Source organism: Acinonyx jubatus, chromosome D1 (assembly GCF_027475565.1).
Source record: "Acinonyx jubatus isolate Ajub_Pintada_27869175 chromosome D1, VMU_Ajub_asm_v1.0, whole genome shotgun sequence".
NCBI lineage: Eukaryota > Metazoa > Chordata > Mammalia > Carnivora > Felidae > Acinonyx > Acinonyx jubatus.
Window position 1 is genome coordinate 90,907,380 of NC_069390.1, and position 14,601 is coordinate 90,921,980.

At 45.2% G+C, this 14,601-nt stretch overlaps 2 protein-coding genes across 4 annotated transcripts; one reads left to right on the top strand and one right to left on the bottom strand.

Annotated features, from left to right (window-relative positions):
• Positions 1 to 390: 390 nt before the first annotated feature.
• On the bottom strand, positions 391 to 5,805 carry LOC128311697 (protein PIP-1-like). Of its 3 annotated transcripts, XR_008290193.1 has the most exons (4): positions 5,196 to 5,805; positions 2,744 to 3,021; positions 1,708 to 1,821; positions 391 to 1,145 (listed from the first exon to the last, which is right to left on the bottom strand). XR_008290193.1 is itself a non-coding variant. In XM_053202639.1 (3 exons), exons 1-3 carry the CDS (start codon positions 5,386 to 5,388, stop codon positions 1,021 to 1,023), a joined length of 432 nt encoding a protein of 143 aa, XP_053058614.1. In that variant the 5' UTR covers positions 5,389 to 5,422; the 3' UTR covers positions 391 to 1,020. The 3 variants fall into 3 exon arrangements, 2 of the variants coding, with proteins under 2 accessions (XP_053058614.1, XP_053058615.1); XM_053202639.1 differs by lacking the exon at positions 2,744 to 3,021 and having other exon boundaries at positions 5,196 to 5,422; XM_053202640.1 differs by lacking the exons at positions 2,744 to 3,021; positions 5,196 to 5,805 and adding an exon at positions 2,494 to 2,711.
• A 1,186-nt stretch (positions 5,806 to 6,991) lies between these two features.
• LOC106976606 (sperm acrosomal protein FSA-ACR.1) lies at positions 6,992 to 13,410 on the top strand. The gene is made up of 4 exons (XM_015074031.3): positions 6,992 to 7,149; positions 9,889 to 10,464; positions 11,837 to 11,956; positions 12,709 to 13,410. The coding sequence occupies exons 1-4, from the start codon at positions 7,098 to 7,100 to the stop codon at positions 12,831 to 12,833; spliced, it is 873 nt and encodes a 290-aa protein (XP_014929517.1). The 5' UTR covers positions 6,992 to 7,097; the 3' UTR covers positions 12,834 to 13,410.
• The last annotated feature ends 1,191 nt before the right edge of the window (positions 13,411 to 14,601 follow it).

The window sequence follows — 14,601 nt, forward strand, 5'->3', positions numbered from 1 at the left end:
GACAGAGAAGAAACAGAAAATGAGGTGGAATATATACTTAAAAACATAATAGGCACCATTTCCGAAAAATAATGAAAAGCAGCAAAACACAGACCCAAAGAAGCTGAAAGAATCTGTAACAGATGAGCACTGAAAACAACATCACCACAAACATCAAACTGCTTAAAACCAAAGATAGAGAGCAAATCTTGAACACAGCAGGAAAAAAAGGCACTTTATTTTAAGCAAATGTGACAACTTAAGGAGTTATACCATAAGCCCTAAAACAAGGTATGTCTCTGCATGGTAGGGTGGGGTTGTCTATTCTGATCACTATTTTATATTTTTCCTAAATTGAATATTTACTCATTTAATTTAAACATAAAAACAAAAATCTAAGCAACACCACGATACAAGATTTACTCAGAAAAAGCTACACAGTGGAAAGGGGGGAAGACTGAGGGAGACAGAGAAAAAGAGTGTGTGTGTGTGTGTGTGTGTGTGTGTGTGTGTGACAGAGGGGCTGGTGAAGGAGTCCCTTCCAGCCTTAAGTCCTGTGAGTAAGAACGAGGCAAGATACTGGAGCTATTGTGACCCTGGTCACCTGGCAGAAAAGGAGCCACTAAAATGAAGGCACATTGATTGAGGACAGAGATCAGGTCTGTTTTATACACTGCTCTCTAATCAGCATCGAACTCCCGGGCTTAGCCGTCAGAAAATATTTGTCAGAGGAAGGAAAAGGGGGAGGAGGGAGAGCTTGTTATATACCAGCCAATGACAGGGGAAGCGAGGAGGGATGTGGGTACAGAGAGAGAAAGGGGGGCGGGGGGAGACAGGAATCTGAGAAAAAGAGCAGCAGGGGCGATGGGAAACAGGAAGCATCAGTCTGGTGGGTGAAGCTGTGGAAACGTCACCACCCGTAGCTTAGTAGGAGCAGGCTTCAGGGCTTGAACGGTGCTGGGGAAGGATGGCCCCATCCTTTGAGGCTGCAGGAGTACAGAAAAGGGCTAAATGGGAGAAAAGGGCTAAAGGGCCAAGTCTCTAAAATCTGTTACAGAAAGGGGTGTCATTGCAGCATACAAAATCCACTTGAACACTTTGTCTGAAGAAAGACATGGAGAGGCACAGGTCCCCACAGCCCTGGTATCCATACAGGAGCCTGTCATCTGGAGAGGAAGACAAGAGAAGAGGACCTTGGATTTGTGACTTCCAAGTTCAAAAGTGTTTGCCACTTAAGAGGTAAAGCAATAAACATTTGTTGAAAGAATGGGGGATTCAGAGAATAAGGAGAAACAGCACATAGTCCTAAGGAGTCGGGCTGCCAGGTAATAAGGGACATTGGCCACCCTGCAAAGACAGAGGTGAGCCCCTCGTGGGCCATCTTGCTCCAACCCCTTACCTTGCCTGAACTAAGGCCACCAGTTCCCAAAAGCACTACCACACACAAGCTCCCCTGGAATTTTCTTAGCCAGTCCCTCCCACCCCTGAGTAGCATGGGGACGGCCCAAGGACCCAGGGACCCCTCAACAAGCACTTTTTCTCCTAACAGGTCTGCTGGTCCAGTCAAGGGCTAGTGGCAGTCCAGCACCAGGTCCAGGAAATCCCCTTCCAACTTTTAAAGAAAAACGTCCTTCCCAAACTCTCTGCTTTTGCCCTCAGGGCTCCTGAGAGCCAGCTCCCACAGGATCAGGCAAGGGTCACCCAGGTGACTTCTCAGGACCCACCTACCTTCGTAGACCTTCCTCAGGAAGCACCGCTGGCTGCCTTGAGTCTCGCAGACACTTTCCCCAGTCTCGCAAACCCCACTGGCATTGACTCGTGGGCACTGGAGACATGGTAGAGCTGGAAAGTCAAAATCCGCACGATGAGCCTCGGCCACCACTGCCTCCTGGCAGATCAGCAGGGAGCACACCTTCTGGGCCACACGCAGCCTGGAGGGGGCTGGTTCCCAGGCCTGAAGACGTGGCTGAGAGCAGGGGATTTCTGGGTGCTTGGCACACCCCTGGGAGGAGGCAAGCGGGCCAGTATGACAGGATGCCCCTCTACTCCCAGGGACGGACTGTGCTGAAGGTCAAGTCCTACACCGCAGCTCTGCCAGCCCCCCTCATATGGCCCGTCACCGATCTTCCCAATCCTTCTGGATGGCCCCCGCTGCCTTCGCCACCCACAAAGAACCTTCTTTGCTCCCTTTTACGCAAATGTAGGGCTCTCGGCAAGAAAGCTTGAGGAACTGGGGAGTATCGGATGAGAACTGAGGTGGGAAGGAGGTGAAGTAAAAGTGGGAAGAGGGGAGAAAGGAGAAAGGAAAAAGCAGTGACAAAAGTGGAGGAAGCATCGGAAAGGGGAGGCAGAGACAGAGGGAAAACAGTGGGGCGAGGAGGTAAGGACCACGATCGCCTCTGAGGTTAAGGTTAGGCCCTGGTGCCTTGTTCCTCACCTCCCCCTGACCCACCAACGCACAGAGCACCCAGCCCCAGTGCCCAAGGTCCTTCCAGAGGCCCTGCACTGGCTCACCTTGCAGGAAGCCCAGCAACAAGGAGAGGCCCAGCAGCAGGAGGCGCGCACCCATCTCGGACCAGGCCACAGAAGGAGGGACAGAGCCACTGGCGTTAGCCCCTGAGTATCTGGCTTTATCCCCACCCCCACCCCCGGCGAGAAGCGGCCACCAATGGGAGCTGAGGGCTGGGCTTCCACAGACCCTGGAGTGAACAGAGCGCCTGGTGGGAGCCCGAGCCTCCCCGCCCGCCTCCGGGTCTCCGCTCACCTCCACTGGCCCGGCTGGGGGAGCCACATCCTTTCACGGCTTCTTTTGGTCACATGCCCCCCCTAGCTTTTAATGGGAGAATCGTGTCCGCCTTGCTCAGCCCAAGAATTCTTGAGATTCAGGTGAGCTGAGGAACCTGGAGGGGTGGGGCACGTGACGCCAGGATTTTCTGGACTCGAGACCACTTCCCTGAATGCAGTGTGAGCACAGACTGGGGAATCTCCTGATTTCACGGAGATGGATACGTGCCTGCACTGGTGCTAAATAAATCACTAAACCTGAAAAAGCAGATTTGGGGTAATCTTCCAGGCAGGCTGCATGCCAGACTAGAGATTTTTGCTCGTTTATACACTGCTGAATGTAATTTTAATGTTATTTATTTATTTATTTATTTATTTATTTATTTATTTATTTATTTTTGAGACAGTGAGAGACAGAGCGTGAGCAAGGGAGGGGCAGAGAGAGAGGGAGACACAGAAGCTGTCAGCACAGCCTCGAAGGGCTCGAACTCACAAACCGCGAGATCATGACCTCATGACCTGAGCGGAAGTCGGACGCTTAACCGACTGAGCCACCCAGGTGCCCGGCTGAGTGTAATTTTAAAACACCGATGCGGGGGGGCACCTGGCTTACTCTAGTGGATCAAGCTTCCAACTCGTGGGCTTGGTCGTGATCTCCCACTTCGGGAGTTCAAGCCCCGGCGGGGACTGAGAGCGAGGTGCCTGCTTGGGATTCTCTCTGCCCCTCCCCTGCTCATGCTTTCTCTCTCTCAAAATAAACAAACTTAAAAAATAAGAAGAATAACACTGATCTGGAAAAAAAAAAGTTTTGCTTTCTTAATACAAACTACATAAAGCTTGACAAAGTCATCACAGCTCATGGTGGTATCAGAAAGCAGTCTACCCCCTTCTGAACACTGTCAAGGAATGTCCCTCCTGGCTTGTACTCCCTCTATCACAAAAGTAAATAAACATTTAAAAAGAAGGTGGCCACAGGGTGCCTGGGTGGCTCAGTTGGTTAACAGTTAATGGTCCAACTTTGGTTCAGCTCATGATCTCACCACGGCTCATGGGTTCGAGCCTAGTGTCGGGTTCTGTGCTGACAGCCCAGAGCCTGGAGCCTGCTTCGGATTCTGTGTCTCCCTCTCTCTGCCCCTCACCTTCTCTCTCTCTCTCTCAAAAATAAACATTAAAAAAATTTTTTAAAAATGAAAAATTAGGTGGCCTGGTTCCCAAGGAATCAGAAGAATAGCTGTGGATGCATACAGTGAAGGCAGAGTCCTGGGCATCAGGGTCCTAGCCTCAGGAAACATTCCAGGGCAAGACCTAAGTTTGTCACATAGGTGACAGAATTCCCAGGCTGGGAAGAGCAGGCCCTTGTACAATGGCTACTAATAACCTTTATCAATAACCAGTGGGGACAAAAGACTGCATCCATTGGATGCAACCATTAGCACAAACTATCATTCCTTATCTGTCTTCAACCACAGAATTCCTGGCTTTTAGTTTTAAAAATACTTATCAGTTGTCCTGTTAGATATGAGTTCCTATGCTGAAGGAATTTGCAAGGTTTCAATGTCTTGAAAAGTTCTGAAAAGTTTCAATGTCCTGAAAAGTTTGCCACCTTCCCCAGGTTACAGTACATGGATTCAGCCTCCTGGTGTGCTGGGATGCTCGTGGGGTGAGGCTAGTGAAAAAGGTCCCGATTTGTAGCATCTATAGATTTCCATGGTGCAAATGGCAATTACCAGCTGCCGTCCTGACATCGCTGAATCGGACGTTGAGAAGACACATGCCCACCATTATATAGTATTTCCAGCAAACAAGGGTACTAAATAACATTATAAGCACAGATAATAGTAAAATGTAAAATAATAAAGAATTGATGAGGTTTTTAGTATTTTTTACCTCTGTTTCTAATATGATTTGTCAGTTTATATGTTAACTTTAATAATATCTGTGTTTAGGGTGCTTAGGTGGGTCAGTCAGTTGAGCGTCTGACTCCCGATTTCAGTTCAGGTCATGATCTCATGGATTATGAGAGCGAGCCCTGCATCAGGCTCTACACTGACAGTGTGGAGCCTGCTTGGGATTCTCCCTCTCTCCCTCCCTTACTGCCCCTACCCTGCTTGTGCTCACTTGTGTGTGTTCTTCCCTCTAAATAAGTAAATAAACATTGAAAAAAATAATAATAGCTGTGTTCGACAAGTAGCTTGTAAAATTCCTGAACTTTCACCATCAGCTCTCATCTGCCAGTTCAAGCCAGCTCCCAGCACACCACGGGTTAAGTCACTATCATGCAAAGAAGCTGGTAAAGTGAAAGGTAGAAATTGCTGTATCCCTTTACTCACACAATTCCCAGTGATAGTATCACACAGCCCATCCCTGACTTGAGTTGATATATCACAGAAGGAACAAATCTATACAGACAGCCAAACAGAGGATGTCCCCACCTTTGAACAGGCCTCTCCTTCTCAGGTTCGTGCCGTATTCAAGAATGCGTGGTCTCAAAAGGACTGAGTCTAACCATCTGTTTGTGTGCTGTGCGACTGGCAGGGCTGTAAGGCTGTGGAAACCGAAGCTGGAGAAGCCTGATCTTGGACATCTTTGTTTGGAGTTTCTGCAGCAGGTTAGGAAGAACTTCATTGCTCAGGATTTTAGTTTTAGAAGTCAGTTATGGCGACAGAACAAAGGAAAATTCTGATGAGGACAACAGACCAAGAAGAAGCTGTTTCAGTGGTGCAGGGGAGGGATGAGCCTGAACTTGGGTTGTGTCAGTGGGAGTAGAGAAGGGCTGATAAACTGAAGAAGTAGTTAGAGGTAAAATTGATGTATTGTGTGAGGAGTGGGAGAAGGAGGAGCCCGTTACTGAACCAAAGGTCCCAGGAACAGAATTGGGGTACAAATGATGAATTCAGTATTACGAATGTTGAGTTTGAGATGTTGTGGGAATACTTGGATAGAAACGTCCAGCTGGTAGTTGGAAATCTGGATCTGAACTAAGGAGGGAAGGCTCTGTGGGCCAGCTTGCAGATATGAGGAGCCCTCAATTTGTAGGTGGTGGTGGACATGATAAGGCTTCTTAGGGAGTGTGTAAAGAGTAAGAATTCTCATCAGGAAGATGGGATGGAGGAGTACAATTTCAGGAAAAGTGGGGAGGAGCACTAGGAAAAGGCAGAGAGCATTGCATATTCAGAGAAGAGCTAGAAGTTGGCTATGGGTGGGGCTTGGGATGGACGTAGGATGAAGAGGGAGGAACAGCTTGTCTAGAAAGACAATTCATCCATTCCTTCATTCAGGAAGCATTTATTAAGTATGTATTCTGTGGCAAACCTGCTGCTAGGTAGTGGGGATACTACAGTGATCAAGACAGACAAGGACCCTGCCTTCAAGGAGTTTAGAGTCAAATGGAGGAGACATATATTAAACACATAATTATGAGTGACAAATACATCTATTCTGGGTCCAGCATCCAGTAGTACATGTAACAAAATGCTACAAGGGAGGAAGGTAGGGTAGAAGTAGGAGGTGAGGGCCAGGGGATCTCTGCCACCCAATCCCCAATATACCAAGTGGAGGCCTCATTGCATCCATCTTCTACCCCCTTGACAGAAATTACAGCTCAAGGCACAGCTCTCAACGATTCCTTGTCAATCTCTATTTGTGCCCATATCATGTATTTGCCAAAACCAACATGTTACCACTGCCTGGTGAAGAGCAGGAGCTGTAGAAGCTTTGCCATGTCAAGATCCAACCAGTGTCAAAACTGTGGCAGGAAAAGAAGAAATATTTCAATCTCAATCTGTGTGTGTGTGTGTGTGTGTGTGTGTGTGTGTGTATTTCCCCCTCCAATCTTCCAAAGGCTAAATTTAGTCTGCAGCCAAACCCAGCTAGCATTCAGGTGATCGAATCAATAGAGGTCAGCCTACAGGGCCAAAAAAGGCTGATCTAAAGAGCCAAATAGATAATCAGCCAATCACAATTCATTGTCAAGAACACTTTTGAAAGAGAGTAAATAACTTCTAAATTTTATTTCAAAGAGAGTATGTTATTTTGGTAATAAGATGTTTTTTAAAAAAAGATAGGGCAGAGAGATTGAGCCCCAAGACACCACCTGACACATGGCAAATTAGTCTTCATTGGCACAATTTGCCGTGGGTTGTTAGAGGGCCTTCCTGCATGAGCAGCCTACAGGAGAACCTCAAAGCTCAAACCCATTGTGAGGCAACACGGGTGGTCTCTGAGATTCTAGAATTCCCAGAAGCTGTAACCTAGCATTGGGAGCTTCTGCTCACAGGTTTACTTCACAGCTCTTGGGTGCCCCACACCAGGGTCCCCTCTTCCCCAAAATCCAGATGAAGAAGTTTCTCTTACTAATGAGTCTTTATCTGGTTGGATCTGCCAGAGGTGAGTCCCTTACATTGGCTCTAGGAGGCCTCTTTAAGGTCTTTTAGCCTTTGAAGAGGAAAGTTACCCAAACCAATCTGACTCAGAATCAGGAAGAGCTAAACGAGTTCAACTCTGAGAGCTCCTGAGTCCGTTGATTCCTCCTAGTTATGGCTTTACCACCAGAGAAGCCCACTGGCTTGGCAGAGTCTCATTCCTACTTCTTTCAACCACTCACCATTTGAACCTGTTGCTCTGTGAGATGAGAAGATAAGTCTAGGGGTTCTGTGGAAGTCCATTGAAGGTTTGTCCCAATTAACTGAGTGCAAGGGATCCTTATGTAGTTGATGTAGCAAGGAAAGATACAAGGAGACGGGAATGTGATATACCTAGAAATCCATCTCAGAGCATAGCTATGGGCCAGAGACCTTACGAGCCTCTCCTTCATGGCCATGTTCTATCTATCCAATTGTCTGTATTTCCTCTTTCAGGATCCTCAGTCATGAAGGGCTGTGCTCCCTCATTCCTCCTAGAGGAGAAGAGAGAGGCCGTGAGCTCTGAGGTGTCAATTAAATGACAAATGTAATGTTGGTTCTCAAAGAATTTTGGTTTTTACTTTCTTAGACTTTCAAAAATTGACTCAGAAATGCCAGCCACGTGGTGAAACAGTTAAGTCATCAACTATAAGAATGACTAAGAAATTAGTGTGCTTTTTCAACCTTTCTGTATCAGAAATCTCTGTACTAAAACTTCTGTTAACTATTGAAGAATAAGGGGTGCCTGCATGGCTAATATATTGAAGAATAAGGGGTGCCTGCATGGCTAAATCGGTTGAGTGCCTGACTCTTGATTTCAGCTCAGGTCAGGATCCCAGGGTTATGGGATTGAGTCCTGCATGTCGGGCTCCGTGCTGAGCGTGCAGATGGCTTAAGATTCTCTCTCTCCCTCTGCTTCTCTCCCCCAACTTGTGCTCTCCCTCTCTAAAAAATATGTTTAAAAAAATGTTTTTAAATATTGAAGAATCAGCAAAGCAGATATTTCAGTAACAACTTTTAAAAATAAAAGCCTCCCAAGGGCGCCTGGGTGGCTCAGTTGGTTAAGTGTGACTTTGACTCAGGTCATGACCTCGCGGTTTGTGGGTTCAAGCCCCACGTCAGGCTCTGGGCTGACAGTGTGGAGCCTAGAGCCTGCTTTGGATTCTCTGTCTCCCTCTCTCTCTGCCCCTCCCCTGCTTGTTCTCTGTCTCTCTGTCTCTCAAAAATAAGCATTAAAAAAAATTAAAAAATAAAAATAAAAACTTCCCAAAAGCCTTAACAAATCATTGCTTTATCAATGTATTCTAATCCTAGTCTTTCAGAAAGTCATTGATTATAAGGACTACAAATCACCCAGAATATATATATATATATCACTGCAGAACTCTTGCAGAGATAAGGGTATTTTAGAGACTTAGGCTACCTTAGCCTCAAAAGATCTTGTAATTCCTCTCAGCTTTTGGCTGGGATTAATAACTCAGTAGCCTACCTACTCTTCTCTGGGTTACTCAGTCTAGTCAAAGAGTAATAATCAAATTGTTTGGTGCTACATTCCAACAAAATGAAAGTCATACTTAAAGAATGTTTGTCTGATAGTCATTGGTGAAATGGATTAAAGATAGAAGAAATTGGCCAGAAGAGAATGACCAGTTAAGAGTTTTGTTAAGTCCCAGTGTAAAGTGGGAAGGAGAGAAAAATAAGTTGAGCACCTAAGGAATAAACTAGGAACTTCACAATTTATCTTATTGAAGACTCATGACAACTACATGAAGTGAAGTGGACATAAATGGTATATGTCACAAGGAATATCAATTCAGAAATAAATAAGCAAAGAATGTTTTTATCTTAATAATTTTTTAATGTTTATTTTTCAAGGAGAGAGAGAGAGACACAGAGCATGAGCGGGGGAGGGCAGAGAGAAAGGGAGACAGAATCTGAAGCAGATTCCAGGCTCTGAGCTGTTAGCACAGAGCCCAACACAGGGCTCAAACTCACAGAGTGTGAGATCATGACCTGAGCTGATGCCCAACCAACTGAGCCCCCCAGGCATCCCTTACCTCAATAATTGATGGCAACTTTGAGTCTCCAACCCACATGGATTGGTGACTGAGTGTGAGCAAGAACCTGAATTTGCCAAATAAAAGTGTCTTAAATCCTGTCTCATAATTTTTGTGGGTTCCTTAGATATTTGTCATCTCTAATTTAAAATTTATCCTGTCAAGGTTAAAACCTTCCATGCTAAATTCCAGCCAGAACTACTTAGCTTCTCTTTCCCTTTCATATCCTCATCCTTCTTGCCTTTCACCCACAGAGACACTGGAGGGAGGGCTGGGGTGGACTTCTGGTTATGTGAGTGATGATGGTACTTTGATTTCCAAATGCTGGCTTTGTCAGGGGGAGCACGTTATTTTCTCTTTAGGTGCTTTTGGTACATGGGCAAGTGGGCCCCCCTGTGCATTTCTTAACAACGCAGATCTTAAAATTCTTCCTTTAAATGCCAGGGTTGGTCTCTGTGTGTTTCATTACTAATGCCTCTGACCTTCATGGTCTCTTGGGTAATTCACTGAGTTCCCCCAACATCTGTAATATCTTCACGTGCCTGATCTGGCCCACAGGAAACCCAGGAATCCCACAACATTAGCCTTACTGCATACGAAAAGCAGTCTTTATCCCAGACATTCTTTCTCTCACCTTCACTCTCTCTTCTGTTCCTTCTCCACCCCAGGAGCATCAGGTCAGCCTGATGAACCTCCTGGTTCTATGGATCATCAAGCTTCCGTTCAGCAATTTTCAGGTGGGTACTTTTCACTTGGAAACCCTTCAGATGGTGAGGCTTTGTATGAGACTTCTTCAGACGAGAGCAGTTTAAGTGAGCACACCTCAGGTGGGCACGCTTCAGTTGAACACGCCTCAGGTGAGCATGCTTCAGGTGAACACACTTCAGGTGAGCATGCTGTGGGTGAACACATGTCAGGTGAACACACCACAGGGGAGCACACTTCTGGTGAACAACCTTCAGGTGAACAGACTTCTGGTGAAAAGCCTTCAGGTGAACAGACTTCTGGTGAACAGTCTTCCAGTGAAAAGCCTTCAGGTGAACAAGTTTTGGCTGAAAAGCCTTCAGGTGAACAGGTTTCAGCTGAAAAGCCTTCAGGTGAACAAGTTTTGAGTGAGAAGCCTTCAGGTGAACAGGCTTCCGGTGAACAAGCTTCAGGTGAACAAGCTTCAGGTGAACAAGCTTCAGGTGAAAAGCCACCGGGTGAACAGCCTTCAGGCATTCCACCTTCAAGCACACTTTCAGGTGAGGCCCCTTTTCAGTACCCATCTGGATGGGTACTAGTCCTTGACTTCAGGTGTGACCTAGGCAGAACATCAAGAAACCCAACTTTAAGGAGAGGGTATGGAAGAGAGACTAATTCACAAACACTTCACGAAGAGCTCTCTCAAAGACACTCTTTACGTCTCTTGATAATAATACCAGGAGGCAGGATGCAGGTTTTGTGGGGCCCTGAGAGCTAAGCAGTTTTGAGGGCCCTCTTTAAAACACACACACACACACACACACACACACACACACACACACAAATACACAATGCCAGCAGTCCCCCCATCTTTATTCTACATAAGAAACTATGAATACACTCCCTTGGGGGCTCGTGGAAGACTAGGCTCCATGAGCTTCATGCTAAATCTGCCCCAACAAACTATGTTAGAATGCTTTGCAAACTCTGTAAGTGGATATCTAGCCCTGGCTAGGTGGCTCTGTTTTGTTTGAACATGGACAATAAAGCATGAGCACACTTTTGTCTATTAGATCCACAAGTAAGTTCCCAGTAAAACTGCAATGTTTTAGCTCTTACTAAAAAGGGTTGTCCAAGGAAGGAAAACAAGACCCAGAGTTTGATGTCTCAAGATATTACCAAATATAAGTACTTCATATTTCCTCCCATTGCATAAGTAGTAGTATTCCAAATCTTCTAAGAAGTAAGGCTAACATCACATTGCTAGAGAGGAGCAATCCTTGGATTCAAACTTGGGTCAGCCTGACTCTTCAGCCCACATCCTTTCGATTTCTTTGTGCTTCCTCAACTAGGGAATTGGGAATGGAGATAGCAAAAGAGGCAAAACGGAAGCATTTCAAAAAGAATGCCCTTTGTGACAAATTGACATTGTTGAAGGTCAGATTGAAATTGGAGACTGATCACCCTTTACAGAGTTTGCAACGTTAGAGTATTCTAACATAGCTTATTAATCAGTTTTTACTCCATTTGTCCCGTATGGGTAAGAGCATGACAGGGGAGTACAAAGGGGAGCCAGTCAAGTGACAAAAGTTCTACTTTGCTCCTATGGAGTCAGACGTGGCAGAAGGGCATCTAACTAAATATCCAGGAAGCCAGTGGGGGTATGGAGCAAACATCAGTAATATAGGGAGCAATCTGGGATTCTTCAGCAATGAAAATCATAGATGAAGCAGTAAGAATGAAGGCATTTCCTCAGGTACAGAATAGAGACTATGCTCTATCAGACGCAGGGTCCTCAGATGCTCAGTGAGAGCCAAGCAATGAAATGTGTGGTATCCAGGCTCCTTGCTACCCATCATCCCACCCCTTGTGACTCATAGCTATACACCTGGACCACCAGGGAATTTCATTAGGCTTATCTTAAATTGGCAGGCCCAATATTAAATTGCCACACATGCTCATATATGAATGATCAAGGAAAATGTCTTCGTGGAGAGGGAGTCTGCTCCACTCAGAATTCCCAGCAGTGCATGTTAAAGAAGATCTTTGAAGGTATGTGGGGACTTCATGATACAATCTTTGCCAGGGAAACACATCCACTAACTTGAGTACTCTTGGGAGTAGTTGCAGTGGTGGCAGTCTGAGGAGGGGTCAAGTTGTGATTCCCCAGAAACTTGGAGATTCAGGAGAACCTTATCCTTTCAAGAATTAAGAGCAGCATTCCAGCTACTGATGGAGAGGTAGAGGCCCTCCATAGAGCAAGCCTATGATGTCTTAAAAGGAGACAGGGAGACTGTCTATCTCTTTGTATTAAAGAAATGTGTGAGTTGCACTTTGAGATGTTGACACATTGACCATAAGCTCAGGACTATGTCTGTCTTGTTCTTGGCTATATATTCCTAGCACTTAGCACAATGTTTAGTTCATGGAAGGCATTTAGTGAATATTGAATAAATGAATAAAGAATTGTCTATCAGTCAGTGTTCATAGGTTGCCAGAACTATCTTAGTATAGTCTCATACCTCTCTACTCTTATACTCACTCCTCATCACCAAAACTGCCTGATTTCCCGTGAACCACACTGCCTGATTTCCCTTGTGGTTTGTCTAGTCCCTCAATAGAGGCAGTGGGCAACAGATATGGGGAAGGGCCCAGAAAAGGCAGATGGAAAGAGAAGGGGTGGAAGAATATACAAGCTGGAGACCTTGGTCGTGCCTGTATGGGGACACTGGGGACCATGGATGAAGGCTAAGGTGGGAGAAGGAAGCCTTCTGCTCACTATAGTCTATCTCTACTTCTTTCAGGTGGAAAACTCCAATTCATGGTTCAGGGTTGTGAGAATATGTGCCCATCAATGAACCTCTTCTCCCATGGAACCAGGATGCAGATTATATGCTGTCAGAATCAATCTTTCTGCAACAAGATCTAGAAGCCTGTGCCCTTGCTTCCCGCTCTGACTCAGGCAGCAAAAATTCTCCATTACCCTACTGGGCTCAAGTTATATTGTTTCTCCCCCAGTCTATAACTAACCACATCTGTCTCCGCCTGAGTGTCAGACAGGATGTTCAAATCCCTCACCTTTCCTCTCCTATCCATGCCCTATAAGCCATTCTTCTCTGTCATCTGCCTTCCCTTACCCCATCTCAACATTCTTTTCTTTCTCAATAAATTTGTATGGTAAAGAATATAGGCTGGCGACAGACTTCTTTTCCCATTAGCCAGTTGCAGGGTCAGCCGGAGCTTAAAGTGGATGCATTTTAAATCACTCCACCTTCCTCAAAGTGGAGGGGTCCCCCAGGGCAGAGACCACAAAGAGAAATGCAAAGTAGCTTAAACAACACTGTGGAACCTTCTCTGAACCCCCTACCTTTCCATCTCAATAGGAACCCCACCCCTGTCTACTTGTCAGGATGTCTAAAACTCACCTTCTTTGGCTCTGGAGAATTTTCAGTATTCAAGAGTCTACTCTTGATTTTAACAATAAAATGACTCTTTTTAAAAATTTATTTGCTCTATAAATATGTAGTAGGTCATACTGCTTAAATATTTTTCTCATACAATGTTACGGGATCATATCAGCATAGAGGGGCGAGTGGAAATAACTATTAATAGTCCCTCACCTACCTGTATTAGTGTTATATTCTTCAGTGTGTTTTCACATACATGGTTTCATCTGATCCTCAGAAAAGAGCCCAGAAAAGTAGACAAAAAAGATAGCATCATCTTTAGTGTACAAACACACAGAATTTATTCATATTTCATGTTGTTCCAAACTTGCCATGGTTACAGAGCTACAGTGAGCCAGGGCCAGATTTCAAAACCAAATCTGCATGATGTCAATTTGAGTTGTTTCCACTACACTAGAAATATTAGCCAGAATGGTTCTTTCAAGACCAAAATCAATCCTCTCTTCCTACGCAAGCCCATCTCCTTTCAGCCACTGCTCCCCCAAACCTCTGTTTAAAACTCCTGAGATCAGCTGAGTGGTCTTTTTTTTTTTTTTAAATTTTACATCCGAGTTTGTTAGCATATAGTTCAATAATGATTTCAGGAGTAGATTCCCGTGATTCATCCCCTATATATAACACCCAGTGCTCATCCTAAGTGTCTTCCTTAATGCACCTTACCCATTTAGCCCATCCCCCCACCCACAACCCCTCCAGCAACCCTCAATTTGTTCTCTGTATTTAAGAGTCTCTCATGTTTTGTCCCCCTCCTTGTTTTTATATTATTTTTGCTTCCCTTCCCTTATATTCATCTGTTTTATATCTTAAAGTCCTCATATGAGTAAAGTCATATATTTGTTTTTCTCTGATTGACTAATTTCGTTTAGCATAATACCCTCTAGTTCCATCCACGTAGTTGCAAATGGCAAGATTTCATTCTTTTTGATTGCCAAGTAATACTCTAGAGTATATATATACTACATCTTCTTTATCCATTCATCCGTCGATGGACATTTGGGCTCTTTCCATACTTTGGCTACTGTTGATAGCACTGCTATAAACACTGGAGTACCCCTTTGAAACAGCACACCTGTGTCCCTTGGATAAATACCTGGTAGTGCAATTTGTAGGGTAGTTCTATTTTTAATTTTTTGAGGAAGCTCCATACTGTTTTCCAGAGTGGCTGCACCAGTTTGCATTCCCACCAGCAGTGCGAAAGGGATACTCTTTCTCCGCATCCTTGCCAATATC